Source organism: Pan paniscus, chromosome 9, assembly GCF_029289425.2.
Source record: "Pan paniscus chromosome 9, NHGRI_mPanPan1-v2.0_pri, whole genome shotgun sequence".
NCBI classification, from domain to species: Eukaryota; Metazoa; Chordata; class Mammalia; order Primates; family Hominidae; genus Pan; species Pan paniscus.
The window spans coordinates 20,237,627-20,265,569 of NC_073258.2; the positions used below are offsets into that span (position 1 = coordinate 20,237,627).

General features: G+C 42.0%; 1 protein-coding gene across 21 annotated transcripts in view; it reads right to left on the reverse strand.

The window, feature by feature from the left end:
* The window catches only part of SERGEF (secretion regulating guanine nucleotide exchange factor), a 225,110-nt gene that overhangs the window by 117,497 nt on the left and 79,670 nt on the right, over window positions 1-27,943 (reverse strand). For 3 of the 21 annotated variants that reach the window (XR_008620158.2, XM_055094215.2, XM_055094216.2), the window contains one exon: window positions 21,273-21,381. The exons of the other annotated variants lie outside the window; for them this stretch is intronic. Coding sequence is in view for 2 of the 3 variants with exons in the window: in XM_055094215.2 (XP_054950190.2) it covers window positions 21,273-21,381 (109 nt within the window). In the remaining variant the exon portion in view is untranslated. The remainder of the gene's footprint in view (window positions 1-21,272; window positions 21,382-27,943) is intronic. 21 annotated transcript variants of the gene reach the window in all.

Sequence of the window (27,943 nt, forward strand, 5' to 3'; positions counted from 1 at the left end):
TGAGGCAAGACCCATTCCTACCAAGCATTCTTGGGGAGGCACCAGCATTGCTGAACAACCAGCACTGGCTGAACCAGGCTTAGTCTGAGGAAGAAGGATGCACTTGTCTGGCAGAGACTGGAGTGACCTTGGAATCCAAAGTCAGCAGGACCCAGGGCTCCTTCTCTAATGGGTAATTTAAAGTGGAGACCATTGGGTCTCTCAGAGCTCACATGACAGGAGTCAGAGGTGACAGGAGTGAAACCCAGAAAGAAGAAGTGAATGTTTTCAGAGACCCATTAGAAATGAGGACAAGTGCACAAATGGGAACTGTGTGGTTGTAACAGCACTAGACTGGCCTATGCTCTGGTCCTTTCCTCTCTGTCCCTTAGTCTGCCCATCTCTAAAATAAGGAGCTTGAAAAATAAATAAATAAATAAATAAATAAATAAATAAAATAAAATAAAATAAGGAGCTTGGATGAGCAGATCCTTAGGGTCTCAGTCAGCCTCGAAATTCTGAAATAGATTCCAACCCCAGATTGCTGAGGAGGTCTCCAGCCTTAACAAGGCAGTCCTGAGACCAGCATGGGAGGCCACTAGCATCTTCCCTTCATTTCTTCCTGTCTTGACCCAATTCATCACTCAAAACCTAGCTTGAATGCCACTGCCTTCAAGAAGCTTCCCCTGACCCTTCTGGCATAACCACTCATTCCTTCTCTAGGAGCTCCTAATTTGTGTTGGTGCTCAGCACTGACACTGTCAGAGGTGGATGCTACATAGTTGGAGCAGGGCAGGGGGAGGGGTGGGCTGATAAGGAAGGGAATACAGGAGACAGGCCAACTGAAACATTACCAACCCTTTCCTCATTACCGTGCAGAACTCTCAAACCCAGTTTCAGCCTCCTGACAAAACCAGCTCTGCAAAGCCAAAAGACTTGATCCATGGTTTAGAATACCAGTGGCTAACGAAGTTTCGGTCTAAACCAGTCTCTGTCTTTTTTATTGAGAAAAAGCCATTCTTGAGCTGAGAGATATAAAAGCTTTGTGGTCTTTAGAGAAACAGAAGGCAAAATGGCCACAGGAACAATCACCTGCAAAGGGGGTTGGGGGGGTGGGGGTTGCAGCACAGAGCTGAGTGGGGGTGGGGCACTTGGTGGCTCAGGCTGTAGGAGACAGTGCCATGCTGTGGCCACCTGCCGCCTCTGCGCCGCCTTCTGCAGCCTCTGCAGGTACAGGAGGCTTGTTTCCTGACCCAGTTTTCTCCCCAATCTCTATTTAGCTGTTCGCTAGTGATGCTCCTGGCATGCCAATCAGATACTGCAGCCGGCAGTGCAGTTTGTTACAACAAATTCACAGTTCCTAGTAAATTCAGTGGAAAAGTACTGTGTCAAGCAGCCTAATTAAACTGACGTAATTTCCACAGCCATACACTTCTATCAAATAAGAAAAGAAAAAAAAAAAAAACTTCAGGGTAAAAAGAAAGAAATCATGTCTTTCGATCTTATGAAACTGACTGTGGTTGTAATATATTTAAAGAATGATTCTGCTCAGTGTCCTTGGAGCCACAGTTGTCCAAGTCTTGGGCCCTAGATGAGACTCTGGACTGTGCTGGGAAGAGCACTAAGCTATAAGTCTGCAGGCCCTTCTTCTCCTCGCCCAGTCCATGACCCTGGGAAAGCTATTTCCAGTGTCTTGGGGAAAGAGGAAAATATCAAACTGGATTGTCATTAAAACATCCTGTGAGTCTCTTATTCTCTAGTCTGTCAAACTGTCAAACTTATGACCAAAAAAAAAAAAAAAAGTACTTTCATCAGACTAGTGAAACAAGAACTGAACTAGAGGTCCCCATTCTGGTCCCAGTTCTACTACTAAATAATTAAGACCTTGAGCAAACCACAGGATCCCTAGAGACTTCAGAGTCTTCATCTGCAAAATGAGGGTGATGAACTGGATAAACTCTATAGTGCCTTCTGATGCTAATGCTCTATTCTATTCCATAAAAGATTAAATTGGTCAGCACTACCATGGAGGGGTCAGTTCTGAATGTCACCAATTGCATTTCAATCTGCCTACAATGGGCTTTCTCTTCTCACAATGAGAATTAGTTATATATTCTTTCCCTGTGTTTAAAGATCTTCTATTCTAAAAATGTAAGACAGATACTTGCCTCCTCTTTCTTTTGAGATAGCTCCGCAAATAAGGTTGCCCTTTTCCTCACTCCTCCCCAGGTACCACTCTTGGAGGAGGATAGAACTATCCAGGCAGAGGGGGAATGAGGGTTGCCTAAAGAAATATCAAATTGTCACTCAGGTTTCCAAGTACAAATTGAAAAAATGACCTGGACATTAGTCAGACAGATGATAAAGGTAGAGTCAGCCAAAAGGAGAAGGATCTCAGAGGGAAGATGGGGTAGGGAAAGGGAAATTGATAGTTAACTAGGAAACAAACATCAGGTTTCTCTTCAGACAGCAAAAAGGAACTGCTTGTAGGAGACAGCAAGGCAGACAAATCTAAGGGTAAGGCAAAATAGCATGCATCCTCAACTCCATGGGCAGCTAATCAGCTACTAGTCCTAGAAATTCCACCTCCCTGATATTCTGAACCTATTTACTTCTCTCCATTATTGCTGCCATAACCTTAGTTCAAGTTCTCCTCAACTTAGCCCTCAATCACTGTCACAGTTTTCTGACTTGCCTCTTATCTCTCCCTTTCTCCAATCCATCTTTCACCCTGCCATCACAGTGATCTTTCTAAAACACTATTTTAAACAGCCACTCTTCTACTTCAGATCTTTCAATGGCCCCTCATCAACTTCAGAACAAAATAGGAGTCCTATACAATCTGGTTCCAGATGACCTCTCCTGTCTCATCCCTCACCATCCCTACAGGCTCTGCTCCAGTCATGCTGAAGTGCTTGCAGTTTCCTGAACGTGCAGCTTTGGATCTTCATATAAGCAGCTCTTTTTGCCTGAAACTCTGCCCTCTCCACAACTCCCCCAACCACCACCATCATCACTCACTCACTCTAAGGCAATTTCCGCTCATCCCTTAGGAGTCAGTTCAGACATGATCCCCTCCAAGAAGACTGTTCTGACCAGCTCCCTCAAATCTGGATGACATATCCCTCCTCTTATGCTCCACAAACATCTTATGTTTATGCCATCACAACCATTTCCATATTGAATTGTAAAGGGCTCCTGATTCCTTGATCTCCTCAACCACATTTTAACATCTTGGAACTCTAAATACAGTGCTTGACATCAGTATTCAGAAAACAGTTGATGAATGAGTGAATGAGTAAATAAATAAATGCACGTGGGAAACCAAGCCTACCTGATAGACGGGGGAGCCTTAATGAATCAAAGCAATACTGACAGGACAAATGGTGAGAAATATGGGACAGATTAGGGAGAAAGCAGGGTCTAAGGTTCAGACCAACAACAAATCTGACAGTAGAAAAAATAAAAGCAGAAACTAGTAAGAGCTCTAGCTAAGGGAAACGGATAGGGTTCAGTCATCAGCATGAGAAGCCACAGAAGAATCTCAGGGCCTGAGAGGTAAAACTTCTTCTTGCTGGAATCCATGGAACTCTCCCAAGAATAAAAAGGTATAGAAGCAGCAGAGAAATTAATAAATAGTTTAGCCTGGAATCACAGAAAAAACCTGGGGCTAAAGCCAGAATAAGCCTAGGCAGATCAAAGGGAAGATGCTGGTAGAAGGAGCCAGGAGTTACAATGGAAAGAGGACCGGGTTTGGAGTTAGGTAGCTCCACCACTTACTACCTCTGTGACCTTGGGCAAGTCAAGCCATTGTTTTCCTAGGAATCTTAGATTCTTCATTGGCAAAATGGGAATATAATACCTATTTCACAGAACTATTTAAAGAAACATATGAGACATACAACACTTTGTAAATGAAAGGAGCAATGTAATTGACAATTATTATTTGGCCAGAAGCTGTCTCTTCTGTTTGAAGGAATCCAGAGCTTATAAATTGTTCCAGATTCCTTGTGACGAGAAAGAACACATGTTGATAAAGGAATGTACTCCAAGGTATGAGGAACCTCATATGTTACCATTCCCAGTGGGAGATTCTGCTGGAAAGGTCAATGCTTAATCCAAAGGAATGGTATTAATAATGATGAACTTGTAAGCAGGATCAGGGCCCAGCTGGGATGGCACAGAATAATGTGTTATTTTGTGTAACTATCAGAATATAGATGTCTTCTTGATTATATGGCTAAGGTATCATCATGCTATTAGAGTCAAATAAAGGACAAACCAGAACTACATTTGTGCAGAGTGGAGTGGCAGAAGTATCACCTGAATAGTGATCATCCTGGACATATCTCTCAAACTGAATAAAGGAAATGTGTATTCAGAGAAGTAGAAACCAGGTCCTCCAATCTTAGACATTAAAATGTCATATATCCAAGAAGGAGCTCCTGGGGGAAAGTTTCTGATTAGACCTCCCACAGAGGCAAGGGGCTGCAGCTGGAAAGCAGAGGACCAGGCTAGAGTTAGGGGAGTTGCATCCACCCCTTAGGGCCAGAGACTGAGTGTCCTAGACTAAGTGAGCCAGATGCTTCACATTTCTTCTCTCTTTGTCTAGTTCCCTATCTCTCATGCGCTATCATTCAGACAAGTCAGAACACTGCCAGCCTGCCTCAGCTGCACTCAGGGGACTCACAGTAAGGTCAGGGTCCAAACTTGGATCAAGGTGTTAAAGGAGGCCTACAGTTCCCCTAAGATCCAAAAGGGAAGGTGAATTCAGAGGAACAGACTTGGAACCATTTGCCACCTACACACACACACACACACACACACACACACACACACACACACACTTTCCCTCCAAGGCTAAATCTTGTAAGTTCAGGGTTGGTTAGTTGGTTTGCTTAGAGACAGGGTCTCACTGTGCTACCCAGGTTAGAATGCAGTGGTGAACTCATAGCTCACTGTAACCTCAAACTCTTGGGCTCAAGCAATCCTCCTGCCTCAACCTCCCGAGTAGTTAGGACTACAGGCATGTGCCACCACGCCCAGCTAATTAAAAAAAATTTTTTTATAGAGATGGAGTCTTGTTATGTTGTCGAGGCTGGTCTTAAATTCCTGGCTTCAAGCAATTCTCTCCCGCTTTAGTCTCCTAAAGAGCTGGGATTATAGCCATGAGCCATCATGTCTGGCCTGTTGTGGGTTTGTTTTAATAAGCTAAATCATGGGAATTTGTCGTCTGAAGTCTCCCTAATATTTTGCAAATCATACACCATTCACTCATTCATTCATTCATTCTACTTTTACTGAAAACCAACTATATGCCCAGCATAGGCAAAGAGGACATACAGAAAAAAAATCAGAAATTACATGTGCCCTCAGAAGATGTCCAATGTAGATGAAGAAGAAAGATATCTATACTGAAAGCCACTTTAAAAAAAAAGGCAAAACCAAAAATCTGGCTGTGAATCAGTAACAAATACACTAATACAAAGCATCAGTGCTGGGGAGAGAGGAGGGTGGCCAGGAGGGCCTCGTGGCTCAGGTGGGTAGACAAGACCTCACAGATTAAGTAGAACCTAAGCTGGACCTTACAGAAGAAGCAATATTTAAATAAAAGTCAGGGAGGGAAAATAGTACTTCAAGACTGTGGCAACATTCATTCAACAAACACTTATTGAACACCTATTCTGTGCCAGACATGGGGCACATGAGACGAATAAGAGAGGAACATCAACAAATACTTTTGAAGAACTTAATATGTGTCAGGTAATGTTTTAAGCACTTTACCTACTCAATCTTCCCTGCAATCCAATATGGTAAATTACTGTTATAACCCTCATTTTACAAATGAGAAAAATGAGGCAGAGGAAAGGTGAGTAACTTGTATGAGTGATGGGGCCAGGATTCATGTCTGGCTCTGGGAAGTTTTTTTTTTTTAAGTTTTATTGAGGTATTTTATATATATTATATATATATTATATAATATATATTTTTATATTAAAATATATATTATATACACACATATATACACACACATATATTTAATGTAATTTGATAAGTTTTGACATATGTACACACTAGTAAAAATTTTTTTTTGAGACAGTCTCTCTTTGTCACCTAGGTTTTTTTGAGACAGGATCTCTCTGTTGCCCAGACTAGAGTGCAGCAGCACGATGGCTCACTGTAATCTCCACCTCCCAGGCTCAAGTGATCCTCCCCACTCAGCCTCCCAAGTAGTTGGGACTACAGGTGCGCACCACCACACCCAGCTAATTTTTGTATTTTTTGTAGAGATGGGATTTCATCATGTTGCCCAGGCTGTTCTCAAACTTCTGGGCTCCAGCAATCTGCTCATCTCAGCCTCCCAAAGTGCTGAGATTATAGGCATTATCCACCATGCCCATCCTACACTAGTAAAATCTTTACCACAATCAAGATGATGAGCATATCTATCACCAAAAAGTCCCCTCGTACAGCCCTAAGCAGTTTTTGAATGACAACTCATTAATGGAAACAGGGAAGTCAAGAGGAGGTAGCTGGGTAGTAGTTTGGAGTTTAAAAAAATGACAAATTTAGCTTTGGATATGATGAGTTTGAGCTTATATTCAGCAAATAGTCAAAAACAGGGAACTAGAGAGGGGCTTGGTAAGTGGAGGTGGGAATACTGATTCCAGAATAAAGATAAAAGTAAGACCCTATCCAAGAGGGAGAAACAAAACAAACAGAGAGAAGAGCAGGGGCTAAGAACTGAATCTGGGAGACATACAGTATAGAAGAGAAGAAGAGAAGATGGTGAAGGAGACAGGGGGATGACAATGAGAAATACACAGTGTTATGAAAACCAACAGAGAACAAAGCTTCTAAAAAGTTAGATGCCAGAGAAAAGTCAAGGATAATGATGACACTGTATAAAAACATTTCAGAACCAGAAAAAAACTCAGAAATGATATAATTTTTCTTTAAAAAAACACAGGGAATCTGAATACCATTTGTGGCCTAGTTAACAAGAGGTATTGTACCAATGCCCATTTCCTGATTTTGATATGATACGACAGTTACATAAGATTCTATCATTGAGGGAAGCTGGGTGAAGCATATATAGGATCATCTGTATCAATTTCCCTCTGAATCTATATTTCAAAATTAAAAAGTTTAAAAACCAAGGAAAGAACTGAACATCAGCTAATGTATGCCAGGCATTGTACTAAACACTTTCATAATGAATGATCATTTTAATCTTCAAATAATCCTATTAAATAGATGCTATATTCCCATTTTATAGCCGACAAAAGTGAGAGGCATAATAAAGGACTTGCGCAGAATCACCCAGCTAGATTATGAGGGAGCCAAAGCATTCACTACTTCTTCTACCGCAATGTGTATACATTCCACCTAAGGCAGCCCTGACAAGTGGCCTCTCAGCTCCAGCTTCAACAAGTCACAGCCTTCATATTTTACATCCACACAACTGTAGAATAGGCTACTTTACCCTATCCTAGCTGCAGTTTTCTCATTAGTAAAATGGAGCAATAACTCTTATCTTACTTAATTCATAGGACTGCTGTGAGATTCCAATGAGATAATGGGTGCAAAGGATCCTTACAAACTGTAAAGTCTGTGCCCATCTCAGGGACTGACATTCTGAAACAAATGACTGTGAGTTAGGTCAGCCCTGGCTAAACAGACAGAGGGAAAGAAAAAATATCTGCACTAGCAACTCTTGCTTGTCCTTTTGGGTAGTATATGACCCTGGGGATGCACTGGCTACCCGCAGCATCTGGCCAAGGGCAGGCAGTCCTCTCTGCATAAGCCTGTATCAGCAATACTAGACCCAATCACCATCCTGCCTCCACTAGCCCCACTTTCTTCCAGCTCCACACACATATGGCATGCTTGCCTGTGCAGATGTCCTGTGCCTCCAAAAACTTCAGCTGTTTATAAATGAGCATCCTGCTATGAAGCTACTAGAAATACACCCCTGACCCCAGCCCTAGCTCAAAGCTGTCTTTTTAGAGGCAGGATGTTGTTAGTACACCCAGAGCTTAAGAAATTAACAGCTCCAGACACTGGTAGAGCTGACTTCATTCATGGTGCTGGAATTAGCTAGAGAAGACACATACTGCTATTGTAAGATAATAGAAACCTATCTCAGAGGTAGCTTTGGAGGGTACTGAGTTCTGCCTGTAGAAATGCTTCTCTGGATAAAATGGCCTATCATTTCAGGAAGGAGGCTTAGCTGCACTATCTACTCCTCAGTCGTGCACAGGAAAAAGCTAGGCTAGAGAATGCCAGTGCAGACTGACTCCCCTGGCTTGATTAAAATGCAATGCCAGTGACTCCACCAAGAGAAAAGAGACCTGTGGCTGCAGTGTAGGCAGCCCTCACACAGCCTGGTTGTACAGGCTCTACTGCAGCCCTTCTCTCCAACACCAGTGATGCAGACCTCAGTAGAGCCCACCTTACTTAGACTTTGGCAACTGCCTCCTTACTGGTCTCCCTGCCTACTTCCAAGCCATCCTCCAAGGGCAGCCAGGGAAGGCTTTGATCACATCATTTGATTAATAACCATTCACAATTCTCACTGACTACATGACTGAATGAAGCCCAAATCCTATAGCCTGGCATTAAAGGCCTTCTCAAATTGGCCCCAGTTGACCTTTACAACATTGTTTCAATTATTTCCCTTTGTGTTCTTTAGGCTACAGCCAAAATGAACTACTTGCTGATCCCTGAACTCAGTCTGTGATTCCTGCCTCTGTACTTTGTTCATGCTGTGCACTCCATCTGGAATGCTTCCTTCTTGTCCAAATCTTACCTGATTTTCAAGCCAGCTCAAATTCCACCTCATCCATGAAGTTTTCCTGACTATTCTACTAGTTCACATTATTTTAGCTACATATTATCAGTACCTGAGGAGCTCTTACAAAATACTGATGCCTAAGCATTATCCTCAGAGATGACGATTTAATGAATTTGGGGTAGGGCTTGGCAAGTAACATTTTTAATGTTTTTATTATTTTATTTTATTTTATTTTATTTTTTTAGAGTTGGGGTCTTGCTCTGAACCCAGGCTGGAATGCAGTGGCACAATCCAAGGCTGACTGCAGCCTCCAAATCCTGGGCTCAAGTGATCCTCCAGCCTCAGCCTTCTGAGTAGCTGAGACTACAGGCATGTACTACTGCCCTCAGCTAAGTATTTTATTTTATTTTATTTTTATTTATGGAGAAAGAGTGAGAGAAACTCAAGGTATTTCTAATATGCAACCAGAGTTAAAAACCATTGTCCTCGTTAAAAGAGATCTCTCCTCTCACTGAGCTCCCATAACATTTTATCTAAATATCTTTTATGACACATAGTTTCTAGCTTCTTTCATACATATTTTATTTTTAAAGTATTTTATTGAGGGTTATTTTGTGTCAGGCACTGTTCTAGGCACTGTAATATAATAGTGATCAACACAAAGGGCCCTGCTCTCATGGAGTTTAAATTCTGATGGGGAAACAGATACTAAACAGATAAAATAAGGTCAGATGATAAGTGCCATTAAAAGCAGGAAAGGAATGGAGAATAAAAGAAGAGGTCCTCTCTTAGAGAATATGGTTAGGAACAGCTTTCCTTATTGCAATCTTACGTCCCTTTTAGACGGCATATTGACTGACAACAAAACCTGTGTCTAATTCATTTTTGTATCTCTCATAGCTTTTTGTATAGTGCTTGCATAAATAGGTGCTCAATAAGTAGATGCTCGTTGTATGAATGAATGAATGAATGAATGAGTAAATGGATCAATGTGCCTTATTAATCGCTGTATCCCCCATAATGCCCAGGGCAGTACCTGAAATATACCAGATGCTGAATACATATTGGGTGAGTGGGTGAACTTGACTGAATTTTGGGACAAGTTATTTTGATGGCATATTTCCTGCGACTAGGTCATCACAAGATCACAGAATATCAAGCTGATCCTGAGATCACTGAGCTCAACCTCCCCATTTTAAAGAGAAAACTATTCTTCAGAGATGATCACCTAACTGGCCCAAGGTCACAGAAGAAATCAAAGGGAGAGGTGATCTGAGTCCCTAGTTCTTCTCCAGTGCTCATTCCATCAAACTGAAACACTTTTTCCATTAGCAAGAAAAAACTATTCTGAGGACCATTAACTCAGCTGACCCAAAAAACAACTCAGATTGGCATCAGTAAAACTAAAGAAAACCTCCATTTTCTTTGATCTCATAACAGTCTTTGCTGATGACTCAAGCGTGGTACATTTCACAGACAATCTCACCCTCACGACACCTCACTGCCCAACTCCACCACCCACAGCAAGGCATGCAGACAGGATCTCCTAGAGCAGGCAGGGGATTGGTGAATTTCCAACTACAAATAAAACTATGAACCTTTCCCCTTTTCCATCCTTAGCCAAGTTCCAATGAGATATGGTAAGGCAATGCCAGGCTACATGGGAAAGGCTAGGCAAAGAAGCCAGTGGCTGGAAAACCAGGGAGGAGCTAAAGAGTCTGGCCAGGTGAGGGACAGCAGCAGGTGCACGGACTGTTGATGTAGTGATGGGTTGTGCTGCAACCAGTGGTTGGCCACACTGGCCTTGCTGTGGGCAAACAAACTGGCCTGAAGACAAGCAAGTAAACCTTTTTTTCCCCATTTTTCTTAAAAGTCTGTGGAATCACAGCATCCATCTGGATGCAATGAAGACCAATTTCCTAGAATAACTTTCCAAACAAAATGCTCAAGAGAGCCAAAAGTTATACAGTTGGCATGGGCTTCCCTGGCTTTGTAGTAAACACATCGCTCTATCACCTGGCCCTTCTGTACCTCTACAGTCCAAGAATGTTCAAAATGAGGACTCTAAGGCATTTGGAGATCCTAAAGGGCTTTCTGTATCATCAAAGGAAAATTTGGCTGAGTGCAACTTTCAGTGTCAAATTTATTATCATTATTATTATTTCTTAAAAATTGGCATTTTATGTTGGACATAGATGAAAGAGAAGCAGAGTAGCTGATTAACTGCAGCAGAGATTTCTAGCTTTATCTGAGCTTATAAATTACCTGGAGGCATTGAGCCCCACCAGATTAGAATCAAAGTAGAGACCTGGAAATCTGTATTTTTAGCAAGCACACCAGGTGATTCTTATGAATTGGTTAGCATAGGAAACACCAAGCTAGAAAACTATAGTATCCACTTCACAGGATTATTATCAGAATTAAGTGAAACTATATAAAGGTGTTAACACAATACCTGGCACATAATAAGTACTCAATAAGTGTTGGTTTTTGTTGCTATGTAATAATTAATAAGACATGCCAAGCCTGGTCTGATAATAGTTACTCTATGGACATGTACAAGCTAAAAGGCAGAGAGTACAAATATCCTGGAGTGGAACAATCACTATCATTTATCTGTTTTTTCTTATTAACTTCATCCCCGTTATCCCCCTAGCACAACGGTTCTCAAAGTGTGGTCCCTAAATCAGTAGCATCAGCATTATCTGGGAATATTATTTGAATACAGATGCAGTGAACAGGGAACACTTGTACACTGTTGGTGGGAATGTAAACTAGTACAGCCACTATAGGAAACAGTGTGGAGATTCCTTAAAGAACTAAAAGTAGAACTACCATTTGATCCAGCATTCCCACTACTGGGTATCTACCCAGAGAAAAAGAAGTCATTATACAAAAAAGATACTTGCACATGCATGTTTATAGCAGTACAATTTGCAATTGCAAAAATATGGAACCAACCCAAATGCCCATCAATCAACTAGTGGATAAAGAAACTGTGGTACATATATATGATGAAATACTACTCAGCCATAAAAAGGAATGAACTAATGAGCAACCTGAATGGGATTGGAGACTATTATTCTAAGTGAAGTAACTCAGGAATGGAAAACCAAACATTGTATGTTCTCACTCATAAGTGGGAGCTAAACTATGAGGATGCAAAGGCATAAGAATGACACAATAGACTTCAATGACTCAGGGGGAAAGGGTGGGAAGTGGGTGATGGTTAAAAGACTGCAAATTGGGTTTAATGTATACTGCTTGGGTAATGGGTCTCAAAAATCACACAATCACCGCTAAAGAACTTACTCATGTAACCAAATATCACCTGTTCCCCAAAAATCTATGGAAATATAAATAAATAAATGAATAAGAAAGAAATGCAAATTCTCAAGCTCCACTCCAGACTTACTGAATGAGTATATCATCAGAGGTGAAGCCCAGAAATTCATTTCAGCAAGCTTTCCAGGTGATTCAGAAACAGGCTATAGTTCGAGAACCATCACCCAAACATCTTGCAATTCAAAGTATGGTCTCCATATCAGCAGCATAGGAATGCTGGATATGCAGAATCTCAGGTCCCAACCCAGACTGACTAAATCAGATTCTGCATTTTAATGAAATCCCCAGGTGATTCATATGCACGGTATCATTTGAGAAGCACTATCCTAGTCCACAGGAACTTCAGAGATGCAAATGAAACTAAATTTACTGTTGTTTTGATTATTTAAATGGGGTTTATAAGTACTTACTAGGCACTGTCCTTTACACAGATTACCTTGTTCATCCTCATTATGCCTGTGGTAGGTATTTTTATTCCTGTTTTACAGATTAGAAAATTGAGTCTCAAATCAGTAAAGTAACTTGCTGAAGGTCACAAGCTAAGAAGTGGTACAGCTGATCATCTCTGTATGACCCAAAGTCTGTGTTCCTTTCTCCACTCCATGGTGCCTGTGGGTATAGCTAAGCAGATACCACCTGCCTGCTGGTACAAGTGGAGCACTTCAAAACAGAGGCAGTCCCCAACTTATGAATGAGCAAGACTCCAAAAGTGTTTTTCTAAGTCAGATGTTTGGAACTAGTGAGAGAACTACTTGTAGAAACTATTTACATCATGGCTTCTACAAGAACATGCATTCTGAATTACAGCACCAGAAGGTAGCAGCTCCCTGCAGGGTCAATACATCTGGGCTCCAGGAACTTGTCAGCACTTCATTTATATCAACATAAGAAAAAGCACCTCCAAGGCAAATCCCTCCCCAGATGTCATGGCCTGGGAAACATCCATTCATTCTCTCATTCAAAGATTTACTGCCTCCTATGGAAAAGGTGCTGTGCCAGGTGCTGTGTAGGTGAAAATGTCCCCATGACTTAAGGAATTCATAATCAGTAAGATAAATAAAGCAGGAACAGACACACACACACACACACTCTCTCTCTCTCTCTCTCTCTCTCTCTCTTTCTCTCCCCCTACCTACCTACCTAAAATCCAAAGCAGGAAATGGTAACTGACAAAAAATTACTATGGAAGTTCAGAGAATGAAGTGATCAATTAGGACCTGGACATCAGGGAAGACTTTCCAAGGAGATGCCATCTAAAGCTAGTCTGGAAAAATAAGCAGAATATGGATTAGGCAAAAAGCACTCCTGGCAAAAGGAAGAGTGTGAGCAAAGGTATAAATGTGTGAAAGAGAAGTCAAGTTACAGAACTGCGAGTTATCCCCTTAGGTGAAGCAAAAGGTTCACTTAACGTGACTTTGGGAGATGAAACTAGAAATGCAGGACTGTGCCTCAGTAGGGAAGACTCTAAATGCTAGGTTGAGAGAGCAGAACTTCGTACATATATAGAGAGCTGCTGCATATTACTCATCATATTACATAACAAATCATTGAACCCCAAATCCTTTTTGCAACAAACTAGGGTAAAAACAAACATTTCTGAATTGGTATTATAATTATTTCAAGTCTGCTTCCTCCATTAGACTGAATTCAAATGACTTTGAGCATTAGTAAATTCTCAAAAGATGCTGAATGTATAAACAAAGGAATGAATAAATGAGTACACTAATGAGCAGCTGAGAGGTTATAAGCAGGAGAGAGAAGGCTCAATACTGCATCATGGCCTGAAAAGGAAAGGGTAAGGGGAGGGATGGAGATGGAGAGACCGGAAGCCTCAGATCTAATGGCTAGGAGGCCACTGTGATTAGACAGGCAAGAGTTTGGAAACAACTAGGTTAAGGGTAATGGGAATGAGGAAAAAGGGACAGAAGAGAGAGAGATGGTTACAGAACACAGTAAGTGATTGGCAACGTGAGCAGAAAAGGAAGACATCAAAGTCTCACTGAAGTTTGGAGTCTGGGTAACAGTACCATTTGAAAAATGGGTAGTGAAATGGAAGAGCAAGATGCATTATAGATATCACTTATTAAATCCTTACAACCCTTGAGGGTATTATCTCCCTGAACTCATCCTCTCTTATTCTCCCCCATACTCACTCCACTTGAGTCATGCCAGCTTCCTTGCTATTTCCTGAATATGCCAAGCCTGCTCCCACTTTAGGGCCTTTGCACTGGGACATGCTTCCCCAGATATCTGCATGGCTAAGTCCCTCACCAACTCCATGTCATTATTTCAGTGAGGCCTATTAAAAACTGCAACGCAGGAGGCTGAGGCAGGAGAATCGCTTGAACCTGGGGAGCGGAGGTTGCAGTGAGCTGAGATTGTGCCATTGCACTCCAGCCTGGGCAACAAGAGCAAAACTCCATCTAAAAAAAAAAAAAAAAAAACTGCGGCCGGGCGCAGTGGCTCACGCCTGTAATCCCAACACTTTGGGAGGCCAAGGCGAGTGGATCACAAGGTCAGGAAATCGAGACTATCCTGGCTAAAATGGTGAAACCCTGTCTCTACTAAAAATATAAAAAATTAGCTGGGCATGGTGGCACGCGCCTGTAGTCCTAGCTACTTGGGAGGCTGAGGCAGGAGAATCGCTTGAACCCATGAAGCAGAGATTGCAGTGAACCGAGATTGCACCACTGCACTCCAGCCTGGGCAATAGAGTGAGACTCTGTCTCAAAAACAAACAAACAAACAAACAAAACAGCAACTCACACTTTCCCCAGAACTCCTAAAGTCCCTTACCCTGCTCTCACTCTTTTTTCTTCTTTTGATTATATTTATTATCTTCTAACATGGTATTTGAGTTTATTTATTATGTCTAGGTTTAATGTCTGTCTCTCCTCACTAAAATGTAAACTCCATAAAGACAAAGATTTCTGTCTATTCCCCAAATGCCTTGGAAGTGGCTGGCACATAACTGTGCTCAATAAATTCAATGAACTATCTCCATTTTATAGATGAGAAAACTGAGGCTGAGAAGAGGAATGCAACTTTCCCTAAATAACACAGTTGTCAATCAGTGATAGTAATCTGAATTCAAACACAGATCTGTCCAACTTCAACTGTCACTCTAGCAGGCAAAGTCTCCCTTTAGACAGACCAAGTTTAAGGCTACAGTGGCCTATATGGGAGGCCAATGATGTGAGATTAGAGCAACCATTCCCACAAGACAGTAGACTTGGCCTGGAAGGGAGCAGGTCTACGTATGCATAGAGATCCTGAACTGCCTGTAGACTGAGAAACAAGCAATCTGACCAGAGAATCACCAAGAGAACGAATGGTTTCATTTTCCAAGTGCAAGTTTGAAGAATCAGGCCAGCTTCTCCAGTGAAGCAGTTTCTAATTTTTCCAGCTGCCTAGATTGTCAAATTACAAACTTATCTTCAGGGGAATGTATTTAACAAAGGGACATGTTCTATTTCCCTTTTTACCACCCATCCAGTGGATCTGCACTTGGTTTAATTGCCATTCTGATCCCCCCACATAATCCATACATCACAAGACTCACATTTACAGTTCAGTACATTATCACACTGGAGCTGCTCAAAATAAACGGGTTTGGCAAAGTGTAATTATTTCCAGCAAAAGAGTTGGTTCTGCATTTTGACAGTCATCTGATACATTTATTGTACTCAATGCTAAACTGTGAAACTGCAAAATTAAAAGAAAGTAATTTTTTTAAGTTTTAAAAGTACTCATTATTAAATTATAAAGCAGGTCATTTATGATGAGTCAGTCCAAAAACAGAAGGATGATAATGAAAGACTGAAGGAAGACTGGCTTCTTTGTATAACCTCTAATATTCACAATCCAAGGCCATTGTGAAAATTAAATGAGACTGCCCATGTAAAATATCTAGTCCAGTGCCTAAGACATAATAGGTCCTCAGTAAATGCTGATTTTCTTCCTTAAAAATTCCTCAGCAGCAGAATTTACAAACCACCTCAATTTGTTCATTTGTTCATACATTCCATGATTCCCTCATTCCCAAAGAGCTCTCAGTCTGCTGGGGAAAGGCAAGTAAGCATGTAACTCCCACAAAAGGGAATGAGTGCTAAGAGAAACATAGACAAAAAGGGCTATGAGGGTGCAGACAAAGAGTCCTCACCCCAGGGGAGAGCAAGACCTGAAATGAACTAGACAGGGAAAGATGAGTTCAGTAAAGCATGGGGGAAGGTGAAAAAGAGACAGAGACCAAGAGACAGAGAGAACAACACATGCAAAGGCCTGGAAGCAAGGAAGAACACATGATTTAGGGATACTGTAATTAGAACCAGCCTAGAATGACTGACACAGGGGGAACAGATGGTCATGAGACCTGCAATGGCCCCTCTTTTTTTGTTAAAGTGACTAAATGCACTGACTCCTCAGCACAATGGGAAGTGGCTGAGCTTGCCTTGTAGCCCACTTTCCCTAGTGCAAACTCCCAGTAAGGTGATCTCAAGCCCCAGCCACCACCAAGCCTCATGGACTTGTCTCAAAGATGAGATGGGAGAGATTTCTCTTTAAAAGAGAACTTGATGAAATCTAAGTTACCCAATGGCAACATCTGAACATGCTGAGTCAGCTGCACTTCAGGAAACAGAGTATCCTTGGAGAATAGAGCATATCACTTTACACACAGAAAACCACTCCTGTCTACGAAGGACAAACTGCGAAATGCTTAACACTGGCCTTCAATTATTAAACGAGCCCAAATGAGCTCTGGCAGTGAGACAGATCACACACACTCACAGAGAGGGCTCTAGCAGGCCAGCCTATATTGTCTTAGGATTATTCATCAAGGTACCAACAGACAAGGGTCTTTCAGAGATCTTAGGGTCATGAGGTTACCCATAGCTCTTGGAAAAGATGATCATGCTCAGAACAAGGAAGAGAAAGTAAAAAGAACCTGACCCTTGGCAGAAAACATTGGGGTTTTTTTCTAAGTATTATAACACAGCCTATGCTGGCAAATATTTCATTAACAACTTTTTGCTCCTTGGGTGGCAGTTTCATACTGGTCAGTTTTTGGCGTACTATGTGGTACTCAGGAGTTTACTCAATTGTCTCCACTGGGGGGTATTTTTTAGTCCCCTGAGAACAAGCAGAACACTGAGGAGAAGCTCTGGAATCATACCTGGCTTCAAATACTGCTCGTTCTTTTGTGTCCTCACTGTATGACTTGCAGTCTCAGTTTCCCCATTCATAAATGTAGATTCATGGGGTTTCTGTGGAAACTAAATAACATACCATGCACCTGGCACAATGCACATAAGGGAGCTATTTACATTTTGTTCTCTATTCCCTTTACTCCTTTTGTGTCCTGGAAAAGTTAGAATGGTTTCCTATCTGGATACTGGGTTCACCTCTTTTGATTTCAGATTAAAACTGCCATCCTAGTCTCTGCTGGTTTGAAACTAACTTCCACCTGGAGGTTACCCTAACAGAAAGAAATCTGGGTAATGACCACGGGGCCAGCCCTTTCACTTCTCTCCTTCCTCTGACCTCTGACAGTCCCATCCCACCTAGATATACATCAGTTTGCATTCCTCTCTAGCTGACCCATCTATGAGGTCTGCCTGTTTCCCTGTCCCTGCAACCTTCTTCTCCTGTCATCAGCTGATTCCCGTCTATTGGTCCAGCCCTGCCATAGGCCCAGGTCTAGCCAGGCTTCTGCCCTCATCCAGTTTAGCCTACTGCATCCTTAGTCCCTGGAGAGCAGAGGCCATACCTCAGTGCGCTCAGCTCTGTAAGCAGCTCAGGATCCAGTACACAGCAGAGGCCGGCCAGAAGTGGTAGGGTGAGAGGGACTCGGTGCCAGAGGGCCCAATCCTGGGACATGTTCTTAGAAGTTCTGTCCTGAGGCCAAGAAAAAATTTCCTAGGATGGAAATGCTCCAGGAAACCTAGGCAATGACAAATGAGCTGAGCACAGGCAATCTCCAGAGACTCCTGGTACTCCAGAAACCTTCACACTCTCATGCACATTCCTCACACGCTTGCTGCAGATTATGTGAATGGGGCCTGGACCAGGGTGGAGGCAGTACAGATTCCAGACTCACTGGGAAGGGAGGTGTTGCAGATGGACTAATGAGAATACAGAGAGTGAAGCAAAAGGTGACTGAGATTTTGAGTCCTGGTCACAGGGGAAAACAATTTAACACAGTGCTAAGTGCTAGGGATGCAGAGGTGGGTGTACACACAGCTCCAGTCCTCCCCCAGGATAAGTTAGTTCCCAGCCCTCTGCTGCCATAGCACCCTGGACACCCTCATCATTGCACTCAGCATCCTGGACTGACACTATGACTTACCTGTCTCACCTACTACATCACAAGCTCCTTGATGGAAGAGACTATGTCATATTGAACTTTGTATCTACAGCCATCTAGCATAGTGCATGGTACAATTCCCAGGCCTACCAATTACTAGCTTTGCCAAGTCATTTAAACTCTCTAAGCCTCAATTTCCTAGTCTGTAGAGTGAAGATGATAATAATCTCTACACCCAAGGAGGAAGAAATGAGTGAACTTATCTAAAGCCCTTACTTATCCCAATCCCTGACTGAGAGTCAATACTCAAAAAGGGTTAGCTAGTGAATGAATTTGGGGCAATGAATTTGAGGTAAGAGACAGAGAAAAACATTCAAACAAATGGTTCTGGAATTATGTAATAAATAATATAGTAGGAATACATTTGAATTACTCTGAGAGCAGAAAGGAAAGCACCAAATTTTGCCTTGGCATATATAGAAAACTTCACAGAGGAGGTAACACTTGAACTAAAATCTAAAGATCTAAAATCAGGCCAAAGGAAGGCCATGTGTGAAGTCAGAGAGGCAGGAAAGAGAACCTGGTATGTTCAGGAACTGCAAGTCTGGCTATAAGAAGGGTCTGTGCAAAGGAATGGTGGTGACACACAGGGTGAAGAGATGACTTAGAGCCAAAAATTCCCTGCAAGCTCTGCCACAGAGAATGGATTTCTCCTGGAAGATACTGAAAAGCCACTGCAGGGTTTTGAGTAAGAGAGTGAAACATAGAAGCACTGTGGTGGCAGTGTGGAGGGTAGAAAAAAGGGGCAAGACTGGAGACAAACATAGAACAGTGGGGGTGCAGGGGGTGATTTGGGTTGAGAAGAAAAGAATGGAGATGGGGTGGAGAGAGAGGGAAAATGAAGCTGGCCAGCTCAAGAAGTTAGGTAGAAACTGAGTCTCAGAAAAATTGCAACTGGCCCTTGGCATTCCCCAAGGCTTCTTCACATAAAGTGTAGGTCTATGAGTTGTAATAAATCACCTTCCCTTCATGTTTGCTGTCTTACAATTTGTGCAATAGAGGAGCATGAATATGGAAAATTCCAGCTGAAAACTTTGACCGCATGAACAGGCCCAGAGGTCACAGTCACCACTGATGGTTAGATGAAACCATCTACAAACAGGCCTGGGATCCCGGCCAGCAATTTTTTATTCACATGCAAACTTGGGGATGGAGTTCCACTGACAAAATCTTTCAGGTGTACTCTTTTTTTTCTTTTGTTTTTTAAGCCATTTACAGGAACCCAAGGTCCTCCTTGTACTTCAGAGAAATGCTTTGTATTTAATTTGTTCTTAAAGAAAAAAACAATAGCCTCTTTGCTCTACATGACTAGGCCACTGGGCACCACGAAAGAGATACAGTAACCCACCAAGTCTCTAAGGTCCCAGAAGTCCATCTGTCTGTCACACACATCACAAACACACCACTCATGGCAGAAGAAATACACTACTGCAGGGTGAAAGGGACTGCATTCTAGAAGCCTTCTGGAGGGCAAAGGAGGGAAGAGAAGAAGAAAAGAAGGGTGAAAAAGGGGGAGGGAGTGTTCAAGACCATACATGACCACTTCTGCTAAACACAAAATAGTTGCCTTTTCTGCTTCTTTCCTTGCTTTCAATCTAATTAGACAGAAAGAGCTAATGAGTAGGCAGCAATGGTGCTTGGTTCAGCTGTTCCAGACCCTAGTGTTTCCTCCTTATTAAAAATAAAGAGACCCAAGGGCTCAATTTGGTAAAAATGCACACAGGGAGGCACATTTCCATCCTACAAAAATGTTTTGCATTAAAAAACCATATCTGTTTAATAGATACCAAAAATTAAATGTACAATAGCAAGATCCCTGGCAGTATCTGTCTGCATTTTTGGAAGTGTCTTCAAAGACAGAACATTAGAATAAGACTCAAAAGACCTGAATTCCAGTGTCAGCTGTACCATTTACCAGCTGTGTGATCTTGGGCAAAATATGTAACATCTTGAGCCTCAGCTGCCTTACTATCAAATGAGTATAATGCTCTGCCTGTCTCACAGAGTCTGGGGGAAAGAATATATTTTGAAAACTATAAAGCACTTTGCTAATACCTACTCAGTCAATAAATATTCACTGAGAGCCTACTAGGTATTAGGCATTGTTTCCCTTCAACTGTTAATGTTATTACCAATATTCCACCCCTTCCAGCTCAGTCATTAGATGTCAGTTTCAAATGCAGACAGGTCTATGGTCTCAACCCAACCTCTCATTCACCCAGTTTTTTTTTCCCAATTGGGGCATTAGTCACTTGCCTCCATCAGGAGATATCTAACGACATCTCAGCCCTAAGAGGCCCTGAGACATGTTAGTACAAATGATGATGGGGAGAGGAGCCTCTGCCACCTCTGCTACCCTAGAGGGCCTGATCCTAGGAAGCTTCCAGAATCTTACCCTCCACAACCACAGAACAAGACAGTTCTCACAAGCAGGGCCAGAGGCAGGGAGAGACAGGTAAACAGATGGAAAACCTGCATGGCTAAGTCTTTCCAGTATCAGAGTGCCTGGCTCCATGTCCACACCAGGTGACCTTTACTCCAGCGTACCCCTGTCTTCTATCAGGAAAGATTTCAAGTTTCAGAGGTTAGCAGCTCAGAAGCAGCCTCAGTGTGCTGCCCATTCCTGCCCTGATCTTGTTCCTTGGTTTCCATCACTGGGTGTCTGCCTTATTCTAGAAACCATGCTCTCCTTTATGCCAGAGGTTCAGCAAGTGTGACCCTGAATTGATTGTTTCCTCTATCCGAATCCCCACCTAATAAACCGTTTCACCAAGACCAGAGTCCTACCTTGCTATTACTCCAAAAGACTGTCTTGATGCAGAATCCACCTGGAGGGCCTCCTGAGACCAGAGCTCTAGGAATTCATCTCCACATCTCCCACTGTGCAGTTCAGTATCTGGCATGTAATGGGCACACAACAAATATTTATAGAATGAAAAGGTTACCCACTGGTCTAGATCACTGCAGACTGTCTGCTCCTATGCCCCTCCCCAACTCACAGGACCTCTTTGACGGATAAACCAACCATTGCCTGTCACCATGTTCTCTGGCTGCTTTGTTGTTCCAACTCCAGGCCCCTGACAGGGTCTCTGGGTCAAACATACCTACTCTATTCCCGGTATGCCCTCTTTGCCACTTTGCACATCCTAAAAGCCAAAGTGCTAAGCAAATTCTGAAGTCTGATGGCTGCTTCAGTGTCCCAGACCCACCTTCTGTTCCTGGATTCTGAGGGTTAACCCACACTAGAGACTCATTTGGGGCCATCTGGCAATTTTTGGCACCACCCACTTCCCCTTGTCCAGTGTGGAAGGGACTCAAGTCCTGTTCAACAAGCACTACTGAACACAAAGCCTGGTGTCATAGAGAGGCTCTGCTTAAGATCCCGTGGTAGATGCCTCACTAAAACCTAAGAAAGAAGGGCTTCAGGCAAGTCTAGACTACCAACATACCCGATTTGGGTTCTGTGAGGCTGCTGTAAACATGAAAATGCAAGTAGGAAACCTTATTTCTGCTTCTTTACATTGCTAGATCAGCAGAGGAAAAGCACACATACAACACAGAAGGAAAATGATGACCTGAGTGTTGGTCCTGGTCTCTTCCACTAATTTGCTGTGTGACCTCAGGCAAGTCACTCTCCTTCTTTGGATTTCTGTGTCTTCCTTTGTAAAGTCACAATCTCAGATGTGATGATCCATTTATAAAGCCCCGTCTATGCCTGACATTTAGCAATTTCCTTGCTACTCAGACCACAGAATTGACATCATCTGGGAACCTGTTAGAAGTGGAAAGTAGCCCTACTGACTCAGACCTACAGAGCTAGAATCTTCTACATTTTAACAAGATCCCCAAGTGATTGCACACACATTGAAATTTGAGAAACACTGTTGTGCAGCTTCTCAGGAAGATCCAGGCCGACCTGGGGCATGACATCTTCTGCAAGAAGCTGGAAGAAGAAAGAGTCTGTCACAGGACTTTACTGAATGTGATTAGAAGCAGCTGGCTAGTAGTAAGGGCTGAGGAGAAAATGCTGCAAGATCCTTTTAAACTCAGCTGCAATCCATAAAATGTCTCTCAAGTACTTAGAGTCTCTAAATTTGAAGTCTTTAGATAAAATGACTTTAAAAATACTAATTATGCACGGAAGTCTAACCATGAACCAAGCATTAGTGAATCCAAAGCTCCTTCTGTACTGGCATGCTGCCAGCAGGCATGAACAGAGAGCTCTAAAATCAGCCAGGAGGTCACCTCTGAAACCACAGCATTTCTCCCAGCCTCACCTGTCTCCTGACTGGTCCTCACCTACAGAACTTCAGTCTCAGTTGGAATCTCACAGACAAGACCACATTGAAAGGAACACTGTCTGAGCCTAGACAGTATGGCAAAGGTGAGAGAGGGCTACAAACTCTGGGGTCACAGACCCACAGAGTCAGTCCATGGAGGAGAAAGGGAAGAAAGGGAGAAGCAGAGTGGAACCAGCACAGACTGAATATTTAGTGGTGAAGACTCCCGCTTCCAAATCCAGGGAGAAGCCAGTTTCTGACTTCTTATCTGTCTCTCCCACAGACTGCAAGCTTTGTGAGGACAGGACTGTTAAAACTTGTCTCTAGCTATAGTGGCCTGCACATAGAAGTCATTCAACAAATGTTTTATGAGTGAATGAATGAACGAACCAACCAATGAAAAAAAACCAATAAAGAAACAAGGACCAAAGATCATTCGCTTGGTTTCACCAGTGTCAGTCGAGACTACCCTTCAAACTCGTGAACTAAGCTTACTCCTCAGTCCAAAAGCCAGAAGAGAAGACCCCAAAGGGTCTAGGAGATTTAAACCTGAAAAAAAAAGGGACCCAAACTAGCTTGGCATTTTTTTCTGGACCAAGGTATGCTAACAAACAGGCTATTCTAACCTTTTCCAGGTTTTGTAATGTTTTATGTTACTCTTACCAGAATTTCCAGGCAAGAAATTTTTTTCTAGAAACTAGATGCTATTTATATTTTAGTTATTAAATGCAATGTGAAAGTACCTAACACATAATCATCATCTACATTAACATTTGTTGAAACTCAATCTATAGAATTCTATATCTCTATGTCATAAACTAGGAATTTTGCAAATAGCAGAATTACAGAACACTTTGGACCACCCACTTTTGTGAATATAAAATCACTTAAGTAAGGCAAGCTGACTTTGGTGGAATAGCCTTTATTTTTCATCCACTTACATAACTCGGCATTGTCAAAGTGCACCAATAACTGGTGCTGTCATCTCTCATGGCCCCAAGAAAAAACTCCTTTGGGGCTCTTTCTACATTTATTTTCAATTGCCAGATCCCCAGAGGAAAAAATCAAATCACTGACGCTATTTCAAACTTCATGCTCAAGGCAGCCACTAAGAGGATAATAGGGCAGCTCAGTTTTTGCTCTCTTTGAGACAGGAAGACACCCCATGGCTGTGAAGGAAAGGCAGGACACGTGTGTGGACATTCAAAATATAGCAAGGAAACCCAAAACAACAGAAAGACAAGAGGAGCTGGAGGAAAAAGCTGTTTGGAACTATGAATCATCCCAAGGTAACTTATTATGTTTTTATATAACAAGCAAAATGAGCTTTCAGCATTGCCATTCATTCATTGTTTTAGCCATTCATGCATTTGTTCAGCAAACATTTGTGGGTTCCCATTATATGCCAGGCGCTGTGCTAGGCAGGCAGGCAGCAGAACATCAGCCTACTACTGCTTACTATGTTCCTGCCACTCTAGCCTTCCTTCAGGTCTTTTGCAAGGTTGTTTCATGCTTCAACACAGTTCTCTGTGTAAATCCTCTTCCAAGAGGTCTTGCCTGATTTATTCCCCCATCCCACCCTGGACTAGATTAGGTCTACAGCATTTCCTACAGCATTTCCTTTTTAACATTCTACACATCCATCATTACTTTATAGTCTCAGATAGATGGTAAGCTCCATGTGAGCAGGGACTGCCTCTCCAGTTACGAGCACAGAGGCTAGAATATAGTAGGATTCGATACATATTCACTGAACAAATGAACAAACTGGGATTTATAGGCAAGCTACAGGCTCTGAGAGGTATAGCAGAATAAGTGCAGGATTTGGAGCTCAACAGACCCAAATCTGAACCCCAGCTGTACCACTCATTAGCTAGGTCACCTTAAGCAAGTCCCATAATCTCTCCGAGCCTTAGTTCCTCATGTGTGAAACACAGACAAAACTTCACAGAGATGTAGTGAAGATTAAATAACATGATGTGGGTAAAGTAACTGGCACAAAATAGATGCTCAACAAATGTTATCCTCCTACCCACTTCCCAACTTGCCTATAGTTACGAAAGAGTTGACAACACCAAGGCAGGGCCCCAATTCTATCAGAACTTATCAAAACAGGATTCAGGCACAGGAATAAGGGAAGGTCAAAGATAGCATCCCAGATGACATCTTACTGACTCCCAAGCTTTGAACTTGAGCTCCTTCAGTGTGTCTGACCAAGGTACAATACTAGGCCCAGGACTAAGCCTACAGATGGAGAATCCAATGGCTGCAGCCATGGGGAGAAGATGGCAGAGACTGAGCCCATTCCTTTTGGCTTTTGAAGCATTTAGACAAAAGCATACAAAGCTCCCTTCCCCATCGATGCTGTCCATAGGTAACTTAATGGAATCCAAAGGTCTACAAGTAAGCTTAGTTAGACCAGTGAGGTTAAAGGCAACACAGCACAACAGGAGGACTACACCTAGAATCAGATGACAGGGTTCAAGTCCAAACTCTGCCACCTACTGGATGTGTGATTTGGGACAAGAGTTTCCCTTATTCAGGTCTCATTTCACCATCTGTAAATCGAAGGGATTAGACTAGGATAGTGTCTAAGGGCCCTTACAGTGAGAAAGATCTGAGATGCTAGATGCATGTCAGTCAGCTGTAATCAGCAGGCAAAAGGAGAACTCTTCAATCACGCACACCACTGAGCTGACGTCTGCTACACTGCTCTCAATTACACTGCAGAAAAAATGGTCATAAGGAAGAGCTAATATGGTATTTCCTGAGCCTATTTAGTCTCCCAATTCAGCACTGCACCTGTTCCTTCTGCATTTGCAATTTACTAGATAATATCATCACAGGCACTCCCTGAAACAGCTACCATTTATTTGTCACTTGCTTCTGTATTTCAGGTATTCTTTCTTATTTTAAATAAGATTAGGTAGAGTATTAGACTAATCAATATAACTGCCAAATGAAATTTACCCAGAAAACAATTTTCTCCTTTGTTTCCATTGTAATAACAGCAATATCTATAATGAATTGCTGACCTGCAATAAAAATCATAGTACTATCAGAAAGAATATGGGGGCAAAAATATAATGCCTACTTCACAAACATGTAATGCCACACACAGTAAGGTAGCCCATTCATAACCCAGAACCTTTTTCTTACAGAAACACTGCAAATAATACTCAATGTCCTGGGCCTGCTGCCTTGCAATACTAACCACCTCCATCCAAACACATACCCAACATTCACTAAATGCCATTTAATATGTCCTACCCATTCTTCTTAGGGCTGGAGAACCACAGTAATAAGACACAATTACTGTCCTTAGACAAAGTCTCAGCCTAAAGGTCAAGTGGTCCCAGCTGTGAAAGAAAAAGTGGCAAACTAGAACCCAGTCCATATGCCACAAGGTGACTTCTGTGAGCACTTAGGCCAAAGAATGGACAGCAAAACATCACCCAATATCTGCATTATAAAAGACCACTTAATACTGGGGCTGTGGTTCTCAAAGCATAGTCCCAGACCTTAAGTATCAACACCACCTGGGAACTTGTTAGAAACCAAATTCTCAGACTCCTTCCCAGACCTACTGAATCAGAAACTCTGGGAGTGACGCCCAGCAATCTGTGTTTTAACAAGTCCTCCAAGTGATTCTGATGCATGCTGAGGTTTGAGAGTCACTGCCCTAAAGCATCCAAACTGCTGCATGTTTGCAGTAAAAATAGTAGAAAACTAAGCTTTCAATTAAACCTAAGAGAAAAGCAATAAAACTGGGTAAGAATAGGTTTTTCAATGTATCTTAAATATTGGTGTTTTGGAAAAAAAACAGCTTTGTCAGAGAAGGAAGAGAAAGAAATGCTGTGCTACATGTATACATATGTAACAAACCTGCACGTTGTGCACATGTACCCTAAAACTTAAGTATAATAAAAAAAAAAAAGAAAGAAATGCTCTGCTAATGCAACAGGGAATGTCTGCGCGTGTTCAAAAACCTCTGCGGCCTAAGGCCCTAGGCCTTTTCCTGTGTGGTGCTTCATTTCCAAATATAGGCCTTTTCTTCAACTGAGAGCCCATCACTTCAAAGGGTGTTCCCACACATTCGCTGGCAGATCTCTCAGACTCAGCAATCATAATTAAGGTCACTTTTTTAAAAAAACTCATAAATAAGAGGATGGAAAGTAAGAAGGAAAGGAGCAATAAATGTTCCTGGGGTCAATAATTTTAAAATGAAGGTAGAATTTTTGAAAGGATGGAAAAATAAATGTGTGCACATATGAGAAAGAGACTGCTTAAAGTTGAATTTGTTGAGCTCTGAATAAAAAAAGAAAGATGGGAGGATCAGCCCTAAGAGGAGAAAGGAGCCACACAAGGAGAAAGGAGGTAATGAAGGAATATTGAAACATTTCTTAGCCTCTGCCACCAGGTGGTGAAATCAACCCAGCGCAGCTTAGTTGCTGTCCAGAGCTACTGCTTGGATTTATCTTTTCTTGTTTGTCATTGCATTGGGGTGGGAATAGAGGTGCGGAACAAATGGAGAGGCAGGGCAACTTCAAGCTGGGTGGCTGGGAACAGGGAGATTATAATGAGAAATGGATTGTTTTTATGCATACTAATTCAGTGGCCCTAATTAAAGAGCATCATTATATTTTAAAATGCATGGACAATCACGTAATAAAAAGTGCTTATGATGATAAAGGCTATACTGAATTATACATTAATGTTTAACTCCAACTAAGTTTTAAAATAATACATTTGATTTTAAAATATCTGTTTTCCTGGAATGAAACTCAATGTCAAGTTAGGTCTAATGTTATCATCCAAATGCAATTTTCCTCCAGTATACCACAAAATGTTGAATACTGAGGAAGACAAATAATAATGAAAAGTCAGCTGTACTATAACAGCAAATTTCCTGTAGAGATGATTTGAGGTTCTACAGGTCACAAAGGAAAAGATACACATGGTTAATCATAAATCCATCTAAAGACAGTTCATTTCTATCATCTTTCATTTTAAATGGAGGCTTATACAACTCTTGGCTTGGAGGGTTGTAAATTTAATAATGTTGTTCCAATTCACTACTAGTCCTCATTGATCTTCTCTTATTTTAATCTGTATTGATTGATTAATGTCATCTTGTGACATCCAAATGGCAAATTGAGGAAGAAAAATGATATGCAT